Source organism: Aspergillus mulundensis (assembly GCF_003369625.1).
Source record: "Aspergillus mulundensis strain DSM 5745 chromosome Unknown scaffold_11, whole genome shotgun sequence".
In the NCBI taxonomy this organism is placed as follows: Eukaryota; Fungi; Ascomycota; class Eurotiomycetes; order Eurotiales; family Aspergillaceae; genus Aspergillus; species Aspergillus mulundensis.
The window spans coordinates 1,175,229-1,188,919 of record NW_020797899.1 but is presented as its reverse complement, the minus strand read 5'-3'; the positions used below and the strand labels follow the sequence as shown (position 1 = coordinate 1,188,919).

Here is a 13,691-nt window from a genome sequence, read left to right as displayed (position 1 = left end):
CATATAAATTATGCCTTTTTAATTAATTAAAAACTTTTTAAACATGGCGTACATGTTCCTTTTTTATTTTTAAGAAAATAAGAATATTATTAAGGTAAATAATACAAAACTTATTAAAAATCCTGCTTATAACTATATTTATATAAAATTAAAATATAGCTAGTATATTTATTAAGCCAAAAAGCATAACTATATACTTATAATAACTATAATAAGTCTAAAATACTATCTTTTACTTATTTTTTTTTTTAATTTATATTTTATAATACGTGTCACGCAGATCTAGCTTAGTAAAATATCTTATATTTACTAGCTAATTTATTAGCTTGTTAATATATAATAATAAATAATAATTTTTATTAATTATTATATTTAAACCACGGTAGTTAATATAAAAATATAAAAATTTATTAGGTTTTTAAATAAAAAGCACTAGCGCTTTAGCACTACTTTAAAATAACTTAATTTATTTTTTTTTAAGTATCTTGTTAAGATACTCCTTTAATATTTATAATTTATACTAAAAAAAACTATAAATAAAACCCTATAAAGGCTTCTTTCCTTTTTTTAATAGGATTTTATACTTTACTTTATTAATTAAAAGTTAAGTAGCTTCTTATTTAAAAAAAACTTTACTTTAGTAAATATACTAAGGTAGCAGGACCACCTTTACTTTCCCTTTAGTTTTTTTTAATTAATAAAGTATTATAAGTACTAGTCCCTTGCGCATAGTTTTTATAAATTTTTATAATATTTTAACTTTAATAAAAGGCGTATAGTTTTACTAAGTTTATTTTATTATAATAAGGTGGAGGTTTAAATTTAATTTAATTATTTAAAAATGTCCTAGGACTACTTAATAATTTTTATAAATAAAATTAATAATATAATATACTAAATTAAATATTTTTATAACTTTTTTTAAATTTTAAACCTAAGTACAAGCTTGTAAACACCCGTAGTAAAAAGTAAAGGTATTATTAATATACTAAACTAGCTATATTATATAGTTAGTATTTATTTTAATACCTTGCTCTTGTAAATATTAAACTAAAATAAAATTAATATTAGCCTTAATATTAAGTAATACCTTAAACTATTAATTTACCTTATTTTTTTATATTTTAAAATTTGCAAGAATAGGGAAAGCAGTCTTTTTTTTTAAATTATATAATTTTAATAACTTAGGACCAGGGGATTACTATTTATTTTTTACTAGTTTTTTTTTAGGCTTTTTTTTATTTAAACAAGCCTTTAATAAGTAGCCTAATTTATTATAATTAAAATAAAAACCCTTCTTCTTACAGTGCTTTTTTTTTTTAAAAAAGCAAGTTACTGCTTTTTTTCTTGCCTTTTTTTTTTTTTTTTTAAAAAAAAGCCGCTTTACTATTATTTTAATTTTATCCTAAGTTATTCTTATTTTTTTTATTTTTAAAGTTAAAACTAGCTCCAGACTTTTTCTCCTTTTTAGCCTTTAAGGCCTTGTTACGCTTATTAATAAACTTTATATAAATTACCGCCGTATTTACTTTAAGTATAGTTTTTAGGGGTTTTTTTAACTTTTTTAAGTGCAAGCAAATATTTTTATTATAAGTTTTAGTAAGTACTTATGCCTTAAACTTTAAATTATTAAAATATAGGCTTAATTTTATAAAGTAAAGTTTTTAAAAAGCAGTATTTTAAATACCTTATTATTTAATTAAAAAATATTAGGTGGTATGGTAGCCCTAGTCCGCAATTAAGTTAACTTATATATATATAAATTTTTTAAAATTTACCTAGGTTTACTTATTATTTTAAAATTTAACTTAACCTTTTTAATAATTACAGGCATTTTTTAAAGCATTTTAAATAATAAATATAATCTTTTTATTATTTATTTAAAACCTTTTAGGGGCACCATAAAAGCAATTTTTTAAATTTTTAAACTAAATTTTAAGCTTTATTATATTCTTCCCTTTTAACTTCTTAACCTTTTTAAACTTAATCTTAGGCTTTTAAAAAGCCTTTTTTTTTTTTAATAAAGCTTATAATTTTTAATAGCCTTTTAGTACCTTTTTTATATATATTTAAAATTTTTAAACCTTTTAAAGCCAGCTTTACTAGCACTAGGTTTTAAAAATAAAGTAGCTTTAAAATAATAGCTTAAATTATTTAAGCTTAACTTTAAACTAAAATTAAAAAAATTACTAAAATTAATTTTTTTTAAAGTTTATTAAAAATATTAATAAAAAGGTTAGCACGGGGATTAATAAAAAAATTAATATAAAAATTAATAATTTAATATTATTTTAGCTTTAGGTTGCAGGGGTAACTTCCCCTTATTTTTTTTAAAAAAATATTTTAATTTTAACACGCGATATTAATTATATTAAGGTTAAAAAATAAATAAGCTAAAAGTTATAATTTTAGGCCACTCCCTTTTTAAAATAGCTCTAGTTATAATAAATTTTAAATTAATAAGCTTTAATAATAATATAAAATAATAAGGTAAAAGGTGCATTTTACCCTGCGCTTTATTAAGCTAATAAACTAAATTATTTAAGTTAGGTTTTTTTTTTTTAACTATTTTTAATAATAATAAAATTTTTAAATATAAATAAAAAAGGGGATATTTCTCTGGCTATTTAAGTTTAGGTTTTAAAAACCTTAATTAAAACACCTGTAAACTACCTTTGCTTACCCTTTAAAAATTTAGTTTAAGATACTATTATTAAAAAAGTTTAAAAAATAGTAGGTAAAAGTAACTCTAACTATAAAACTAATAAGTTTTAAAAATCTTTACTAATAATAAAAATATTAACAAAAAAATTTAATTAATAAAAATGGAGTATTTTAAACCCCGCTAAATAATATTAAAAAAGTTACTTAAAAATCTAAAAAAAAGGCTAGCTTTAAAGCTATTTTTATAAACCTTTAAGCTATGCTTAAGCTATTTTTAATTAAAAAATAAATATAAGTTTAAATATTTTACGCACGGGTTTTTACTTTAGCCTATATTTAAGGCCTATCCTAGCCTTGCCTAATTAGTAATTAAAACCCTAAATATTAATAACCTAGTTAAGTTATATAGCCTAATATAATAATAAGGTATACTAAGCCTTGGCGGCCTAAGGCCAAAGCTCAGGCGCTAACTCTAGACTAACAGTGGATTGGCTCCGGTAATGTTAAATAAAAAAATGTTGGCCCTGACAGTAAAGGTAGATTACCTAGTAAATATATTAACTTATTTATTAGCTTATTTAAATAACCTAAAGGTAAAGTAATACTAGTTATATAATATTATAATTAAATATTATAAAAGTATTTTATAATCATGTGGTTTACTAGTTTTTTATATAAATAATAAATAATAGTTTATTTTTATATATTTATTATTTTTATTAAGGTAATTATTAATTAATTTAAATAGCAAGGCTAGCACTAGTAAATTTTATATTATTAACTTATTATTTATAACCCTAAAATATATAGCTTTTTATACTAGTAATTATAAAACCTTTATTATTATACAGGCTGCTTTAACTAGTATTACCATATATAATATTAATAGTTAAATTTTATACTTATTATTTTAATTATTAGTTATATTAAAAGGCAAGGGGGGTTATAATTATTTATAACCTTTAATATTATTAGCCTTGCAGGCAAGTTTCCGCGGCATGTTATATTTAATTATTAATAAAAAGTTTATAATAGGTTTAAAATAGCTATACTATATTAATTAATAATATTATAAAATTTTTTTAAATTATAAAGCTAAACCCTTTAATAACTTAAATATTATCCTAGCCAGGGACTTTTACTAGCTACCCTTAATTAGCTAAAGCCCTTTTTTTAAGGCCATGTTTTTACTTATAAATAAAAAAAAAAGGCCGGTTAATATTTATATAATTAATTTAATATTATTATTAAGCTAAATATTATTTATTACTAAACCGCAAGCTTTTAAATAACTTATATATTTATTTTTATACTAAAGTACTTAAAAAATATTACTATAATAAAAAACTAGGAGCTTCTTGCAATATAAGTGCAGGCTAAGTTATTTATAAGTAAAAGTAATATTTTTATAAATATAATTTATATATATAAAAAAAAATAATATATACTAGTATAACTATAACTATATATTAAACTTTAGTAAACCTATAATTATTTTACAGGCTAATTATATTAAATTTAATATTATAACTATAAAAATAAACTAGGCTAAAAACTTAATTAAAAAGCTTATAGTTTTTTTTAGCTACTATATTATATTAATATAAAATATTTAAATAAAAAAAGGTCTTATAAATAGCGCTATGGGCATGTTAGTAAATATTATATAATTATTAAAAATAATAAATCCTACCTAAAAGACACTACTTACTTTAATAATAGCTTTTAATTAATATAATAGTTTATATACTAAAAAAATAATAACTATAATATAATGCTAATTTTTTATATAAAGTAAAACTTTTATTATTATAATACTATTTATACCTATACATAATTCCTAGCTATATTAATATATATAATAATAATTTATAAGGCTTAGGGGGTTATTATTAAGCAAGCTATTTTAAACCTTATTATATATAAAAAGTTTTTACTAGGTTTTATATACATGGCTATATTACGTGTATAGTTACTTAAAAAATTATTATTTAAAAAATCTTTTAATTATAATTAATTAGTTAACAGCCTGTTTAACACTAAAAAATAAAGGTATAAAAATAGTTATTTAAGGTGCTGCTAATATATATTTATTATAATTATAAATAATATTTTTTATTATAAAAGTAATAATAATATAGTTATAAATTTAAAAATAAAATAATAATTTAAATTAACTTTATTAACTAGGGTCCGGCCCTGTAAACACTAATTATTTTTTAATAATTTTTTATTAAAATTATTTAATAAACCAGGAAACTTATCCCTACCTTTTTTTTTATTAATAAACCTATTTTTTTTATAAACTTAACTATAATACTAAGGCATGTTTTAGTAAATACCTTTTAAGTAGTAATAAACATGTTTTTTTAAGTAATTATTATATTAAATAAGTTATAAAGCTACTTAGCGCGGCCACAGGTTTATAATTAAGCTAAGGTTAATATTTAAGTAAATACTTAGCTATTTATTAAATAATATTATAACTGCTTTATAGCGCGGCTATTATTTTTTTTATATATTTTTTTATAGCACAGGCGGCGGTAGCAGTGTTTTTAATATTAATTTTTAAATTATTATAATTAATTACTAGCTTTATAAACTATTAATTAAGGTACTTATTATAATAATTATAATATTTATTTTTTAAAATATAATAATAATTAGCGCAAGTGCTAAATAGTAACCTGTTAATAATAATATAACCTATAAATAATTTATTTTTTTTATATACTAAATATAGGGCGTAAAGGGGTGCTTTTTAATAATTTATATTATAATTACCTTTAAATTACTAGGTAATATAAAGGTGGTTTTTAGTTACTTAACCTATAATTTTAATTTTTATACTAGTAGTATTTTAGCTAGTACTTGCTAGTAATAATTATTTATAATCTTAATATAATTTATAATATACTATATGGCTAACACGCTAGGTAATAGTTTTATAATAAAGTATAAAAATATAATAAATAATATAATTATAAATTATTTTTTATAATAATATACTAAAAAAATAATATAATTAGGTTTAATTTTAAGAGGTAGTTATATTAGTATATAGCTTAATATTATAAAGTTAAGTTTTAGGTATTATAGAAATAAATAAGGTAATAATTATTTTTTATTTATTAAAAATAAAATATAGCTTAAATAATAATAAAATAAGATTATAGTATTTAATTAACAAGCTATAAATTATAATAATATGCTTTAAGTAAGGCTTTTAAAATTATTAAGTAAGTAATTTTATTATTTTAAAGTTAAATAAAAGGTATTAATAAATTAAAATAATATTAATATTTTACTAAATACTTACCTTTAAATACTAAATCTTTGCCTATAGTTTATATAAGCTATTTTTAATAATATTTATAGTTAACTATATTTAATAAGTTATAATAAATTTAAACTTTTTTATTACTAGGGTCTAGCCCCAGGGAAAATAAATTAAAAAAAATTACTTACTTATTATTATTATTATATTTAACACCCTTAAAACTAGCTTTATTAATAAAATTATTTATTATAAAAATTATAATATAAAACAGGGCAACCAGCCCGGCTATAATAATATTAAAGTTTATTATTACTATAATTATAAGGTAATATAGGCAGCAGGCGGATTAAATAGCATGCATAAGTAAAATAATAATATTTACTTTTTTTTATATAACTTTTTTAACCTTTTTTATTATTTTTTTTAGCCTTTTCTTTCTTCTTTTTTTTTATTTTATTATTATTATTATTATTATCGCCCGGCACAGGAGCTAAATATATTAGTTAATATATTTATAAATAAATAAAGGTTATAACTTATATTTATTAATATACCACGCACCCAAGCTATTTTAATAATAATTTATATAATTATTATTAAAGTGGCCTAATATAATAATATACTTTATAAATAATTTATAGCCTTAGGTATAATACTTATAAATTATATTACCCTTAATAAGCATGCTAATATACTACTTAATAATAGCTTTTTTATTAATAAGGCGGGCTATAATCTTTTTTATTATATTAACTTTATTAATAAGCTTATAAAGTATAAGCTTATACTATAAATAATATAATTATTTATAAAAATTTTTTAAAACTATTAATTTATAGCTTAAATAATTTATTATATTAGTAATATAGGTTACTAGTAGCTAAATTAATATAAAAGTAAGTAAGTAAAAGGGCAAGTAAAAAAAAAATAATATTATTATTATTTTTAGTATTAATTATTATAATAAAAAAATTTAAAAAATTAAGGGTTTATAAATTATAGGTTTATATAAGCAGGTTATATATTACTTATATAATTTATTTTTTTATTATTTTTTAAATACCTTTATTAAATTTACTATTATTATAGTTATTAAAAAAAATGTTACTATTTAAAATAATTTATTAATAAAAGTATTAAATATTAAACAGGCTATTAATAGTAGTATTTTTAATATTTTAAGCAGGATAAACTTTGTTCTAGCCACGCGTATTACTCCCGGCATTAAAGCTTGCGCCTAAGAAATAACAGGACCTACGTATGGGGAAATGCGGGCGCCAGGTGGGTTTAGGCGGCAGGTAAGTAAGCATGGTACCGGTATAATATTTTAATTAAAACTACCTAAGGCGCCTAAGCACTGTTAAAGCGCTATCAGAGCGCTATCAGAGCAATCTAAGCGTTCTCCACTATTGGCTGACAAAAGCAATCAAATCGCGTGCCCCCCCGCAAGCCCCCGATAGAACGCATCAACCTCCGCCGCCCCCAGCCGCCGAATCGCCGCATTCCACTCCCCCCTCCTGCCCACGAGCTCCTCCTCCCTCAACGCATCAGGCCACCCGCACCCCTCGTAGATCCCCCGCTGCGCCCAGTAAGCATGATACCTCCGCCTCTCGTCGCGGATCATCGGAGCGCCCCAATCCTCCGGCATCGTCTGCGCGTGCGCAATAGCCCGATTCACGCGTTCGAGATCGGGCGCAGCTTGGATCGTGCGTTCGCGGTCTGAGAGCGAGGGCACCCAGGCCAGCGCGCGCAGGGACGCAGTCCATTCCCCAATGACCTCGTCCGCTGGACGCGCGTCGATGAGGAGGCGACCGTGGCGGCGAGTGTCTCCCGCACGCCCAACCATGGCGTCCGACCATAGACCGAGCGTGCGACTCCGCATATCGTAGATCCGGCAGTGGGTGAAGCCGTAGCCGCGCTGGGGGTCCGGGCGCGTGATGAAGAGCGCCCAGGGCGGGATGCGCCAGTTCTCGCGCTCGTGCTCGTGCTCTTCGTTGTCGTCCTGGTCCTGGCCCTGGCCGTGATAGAACGGGTCGCGCGCGGTATTGGCGTACGTCGCTGTGCGGAGACTGCCTAGGTTGAGGTAGGGGAAGGGGAGGGCGGCGTCGGGCGTGATGTCGATCTCGGCGTCGGCAATCCGGGGGATATTAACCTGGGGCAAAGCCAAAATGAGCGCGATGGCTTGGGCTTCGAAGCCAGACTCCACCAATGCATCGAGATCGATGTGTTCGGAGACGTGTGGCGGGCGGACGAGCTCGTGTTCGCGCAGGTACTGCAGTTGGATCAGGGCGTTGTAGAAGGCTGTCAGGGCGGCGATCAGGGGTGCGTGGGCGGTTGTGATCTCTGCGCTGGGGATGCCTGCGACTTGCTCGGCGGTGGCCTGCGTCTCGCCCCAGTCTGGCTGAGGAATGGCCGGGCAGGCGCGGTAGTCTCTTCTGCAGCTAAAGCCGCCGCGTAGGCAGGGCTGGCATCCTTGCGGGTTCCCGTCGCAGAGGGTACCCCGGTCGAGACAGGCGCTGCAGGATCGGATGGACGGCATGGTTCTAGAAAGGGAGGACGGCATGGTTCTAGAAAAGGAGAAGAGGGAGGGGAGTGGCAGCCTTATATATCCTCGGTGGCTGGGTCGGCTACTCTGCAACCACCAGTCAGAGACATGCTATCCTCATGCTTTACACAAGTTAACTCACCTTTATAACTCTTAGCAATCTAGGGGTACCTTTAAATAAGGGCTCCTAATACTTTAAAACTATTATAAATATATATTTTTATTATTTTAATTTTATTTTTAACCTTTTTTTCCCCCTTTTATTACTTTTTATAATATAATAGCTAAAATTAAGGCATGTATCCCTAACTAGCTTATAAGCCTTAATTTAGCTAACTTTACCTAGTTATAAAATTTTTTATCCCCCTTTAACCTTTATATTATAAAAAAATAAAAAAAAAAAAAGCTTTAATAAGCTTATTTTCCCTTTTTTATTATTAAAAATAATAGTATACTAACTTTTTAACCTAGCCTGGTTATAAAGGCCTTTTATAATTAACTTAATAAATAAAAATATTAAGTATATATTAAATATAAAGTTTTTATAAATTTTATAATTATTATTAATAGCTTTATAGCTAGGTAAAAAACTTAAAATTAAAAAGTTTTTACTTATAATATTTATAGTAAATTTATATATTTTATTTTTTTAAAAGGCTATACTAATATTAATAATATTAATTATATTTTTTTATATATATATAGTTAGCCTGCTATTATAATAACTTTTAATAAAATTATTACCTAGGGGAAAATAAGTTTAACCCTTAAAAATTTAAGGGCTTAACCTACCCCTTTTAAAGTAAGTTTTTTTATTTTAATTAATATTATTTTAGGCAAGGTGCCTTTATTAAGCACCTTAATAACTTAATTAATATATAATAGCTTTACTATAGCCTTAATTATATAAAATAATTATAAAATATTAATTACTTTTTTTAATAATAAGCTAATAATATACCTTAAGGTATATATTATTTAGCAAGCCCTTATTAAGTATATACTAAAATTAATTATAATTATAGCTATTTTTAAAATTAATATAACTTATATAGGTTAAGCTATTATCCCTAATAATTTTTTTACTAGGGATTTTTTAGTAACTAAAAAAGTAATTAATATAATTTATTATACCCTAGGCGCTATTAATATATATATTTTTTAAAAGTAATATAACTATATGGTGTAAGAAGTACCTAGCATTATTTTAGTATATAATAATAATAAAATAAATATTACTAAGTTAATTTAAAATAAAGTTATAGCTTAAATAAAATTAAAGCTAGTTAAGCTTACTTTTTTAAAATATAGGCTTAATTTTAATACTAAACGTATTACCTAGGTAATTTCTTTTTTAAAATAGCCTAAAATTTTTATATTATTTAACTAAAGTAAGTATTACTAGCTTATTAAAAAGTACTAGCTAGTTTTTTAATATAACCCTAGTTATTAAAAATATTATTACCTAGCATGCTATAATTATATAGCATGTTATATATAATATAATATAATAATTATAAATTACTTAGGTTTTATTAATTTAAATTATAAAAATTTTATATATTACGCGAACTACCTGGGCCCCTGGCTAGCTAAATATAATAATTATTTAATAACCCTTAGGTATAAAAATAAAACCTTAATTTACTTATTTAAAAAAAAACTTAATAATATATATTATTATAATATTTATTAGTACTAAAACATGTACACCTAGGTTAATATTAATACCTAACTTTAGGTAAAAACCATGTGGTTTTTATTTTAAAAAAATTCTTAAAAGCGCGCCGCGGAAAAACTAAAAGTAAATAAATAAGATTTTATAATAATTATTAATTATTATACTTTATAATTTAATACTTTTATTAATAACTAAAACCTTAGGTAGCTTTTTATTAAATTAATTTAATTTACTTTAGCTAATACAGGCACACCTTTCTTATTTTAAGTAATAAAAATTAATACTAAAACCCCCTTTAAGCTTTAATACTAAAGTACTAAAAAAATATTATAATAACTATTATTATAATAATACTTAGTAATAACAGGATTTTATTATTTATTAAGTAAATATAAGTAAATTTATACCTAGTTATATTATAATCTTATAACTAGCCTATAAGTAAGGCTATAATATTACTTATATTTAAAAACCCTAAATTATTATAGGTATAAAAACTTAAAATTACCTAGTATATAAGTACTACGCGCTAGTAAATACCTAAAATAATTATAAAAATTAGCTAAAAAAGTGCCTTAAAATACTTACTTATATTTATAAAAAAAAATACTGCGCGTTAAATAGTACTATTTAATATAAAGTTAAAATATACTTTAGCTTATAGTAAATAATATTAAAGTTTTAAATATATATTAAAAATTAATTATTTATAAAATAATAAATTACCTAGTTATATTGTGAGTCGCGTTTGTATACTGTGGTGAGCTTAGGAGAATGTGAATTACTGCAATAGGAAAGGCGTTGTGTATTTATAGTAGGAACTAATTGCTGATTCTTCTAAGTTAGAGTTTGGAGTTAAACTTAGTATTTTATATATTATATAACTGGCCGCCGCCTTAGCATGCGGCTAGTTTAGTATTAAAGTTTTTTTGCCTAATGGCCTTAGGCCGCTAGATTATATTATTATAATATTATATAGTTATAATACTATAATAATAATAATAATACTTTTTTTTTAAGTAATCGCGCCCTTATAATTTATAAATTTATATTTATATTTTATAAAACGCGGTTTAAATTATAAATTTTATTAAGTATTATAAAATAAGTAATTTTTAGGTTTATAAAGTATTATAATTCGCGTGCAATTTATGTTTAAAGTTAGGTGTAAAAAATTAATTTAATTACCTTACTTTACTTTTAAATTTAAATATAGTATTACTGCCTGCAGTAGCTGGGCGTAATATTTTAATTTTAATATTAAAGCGCCTTTGCAATCTTTCTTTTTTTTTTTTCCAAGTTTTTTTTATAACTTAATTAAAAATACCTGCCGTGAGTATACACCTTTTTATTATGTTTTTATTACTTTTTAATTATTTAATTGCATTCCTAGGGTTAAAATACCCTATATTTATTTTTTCCCATGCTTTTTAAATATTATATTATTTATTTTAATAATATTAGTCCTGTGTTAATATTATTAGGCCTGCATATTTTATTTTATTTTATGCTTAGTTTTTATAATAAAGCTTTAAGCTTTGGATAGCTAAATCTCCTTATTTTTACACTTTTTTTAATACTTTTAGCAGCTATTTATAATATGTGGTTATTTTATTTTAGCTATTAATATATTATTATATTAGCCTTTTATTTATTTTTTTTTTATGTTCTACTACGCACTTGCTTTTTTAATTTAGCTAATAAGCTTTTTATATTTAGCTTTTATTATTTTTATATTTTTAAAACTATTTTTAGTAATTAAATTAAACATAGTTTACCTTTATTATAGCCTTTATTATACCGCGTGTTTTTAACCCTATTTTTTTTTTAAAGCCTCCCACGCTTGCCCTTTGCTTTATATTTTTTTTACTTTAATATTTAATATAGTTTTATATCACGCTTTAAATACTATTATTAATAATTATTTATTTTATTATAGTATTTTATTTTATATTTTTTTATTATAGTAGTTAAGCCTTGGTTTTAGCCTTTATTTTTTATTTTACCTTTAATATATAAAATTATATTCCCCTGCTTTTTACTTGTATATTAATAACTATTAACATGCTGGCTATTAAAATAACTTAATTTTAATACTTACATGCCCCTACCACTACTACCACCATTACTACCCCTGTTATTATTTTTACCGCCCCTATTAATAGGGCTTTTATTAATATTTTTTTCTTACTGCCCCCGGGCTTTATAGCTTTGCTACTTAATTTTTATATTTTATAATATATTATATATATTATTACTATAAGGCGCTAAAATAAAAATATATTTACTATAAATATTATAATAAAAGCCTTTATTTATAACCAGGGGGGTGGGAAGTGCTAGTTTTATTATAATATAAAAAGGGCGCTTTTAAAGTATATAGCTATTAATATTGCCCTAGTGGGTAACTAGCTATAAAATATTTTTAATATTATTAATATTATATATATAAAAGCTAATAATCCGCGAGCTTACAAAGACCTTGCTATTTTAAAAGTAGCTTATTAAGTATTTAAAGTAATTATTAAGTAAACTACTATAGTTAATAATGCGTAGGTAGCTAATCCTATAAATATTATTATATTTATATTTAACTTTGTTTTGCAGGTTAGTACCCCTTTTAATAAAAATAATAATTTATTATATAAGTTAGTTCCCTTTTTATAGTATTACTATGTTTTAGTTTACTAATTTATTATAGTGGTTTTCTTCCTAGTTTTTAAACCTTTATCTAGCACTACTTTAGTAACTATAATTTTTTTTATATAAGTATAATTTTAGCTATTAAATATATATTTATATATTTTAGTTTACATTATATTATATTACTAATTTTTTTATAAACTTTTATTATTTTTAGTGCGGGGTGTACTATGCTTTAGCACTTTTAAGAATTTTTATTAAGGTTACTTTTATACTAGGTGTTAGTATTAGCGCCCTTATAAGCTTAGTTCTTATTTTATATATATTAGGTGCTGCGCGCCGCGTGGCTTAGCTACTTATTTAAGTTTTTTATTATTTTTTATTTTATTTTATGTTTTTTATTTTTTTTTTCTTTTTTATTAAAAGGCCCTGCGGGCGCCGCTAATTAGTAAAAATAATATATTTTTTTTTTTTATAAGTGCGTGTAGGTTATAAACATAAATATTTATATTTAACGTTTTTTTGCTTTACGTAATTTATTTTTATAAGTTTTCTTAAAATTTTTAAGTACTATAGTTTTAGCTATATAAGCCTTTAGTTCCCATATATTATTTTTTATGTTATTTTATTCTTACTATTTTATAAGGTATTATACCTTGCCCTTAAATTTATAAATATTAAGGATTTTTTTAATAAAGTATTTTTTCTTGCTATTTACTAGTATAAGGCTAATATTTAGTATTTAAAATAGGTTACTATGGTAAGGTTTTAAAAATATAATATAAAAAATATTATATAATTATTATATATTTAGTAAAAGTAGTAGCTTATAAGACTATTTTCCTTATTTTATAATTATTAAAAACAGGCTAATAAGT

At 23.6% G+C, this 13,691-nt stretch overlaps 1 protein-coding gene across 1 annotated transcript; it reads right to left on the bottom strand.

Annotated features, from left to right (window-relative positions):
- Positions 1 to 7,370: 7,370 nt before the first annotated feature.
- Positions 7,371 to 8,483, bottom strand: DSM5745_09263 (uncharacterized protein; the record flags this gene model as incomplete). Its single annotated transcript, XM_026751279.1, has 1 exon — positions 7,371 to 8,483. One exon carries the CDS (start codon positions 8,481 to 8,483, stop codon positions 7,371 to 7,373), a length of 1,113 nt encoding a protein of 370 aa, XP_026600365.1.
- Positions 8,484 to 13,691: the final 5,208 nt, after the last annotated feature.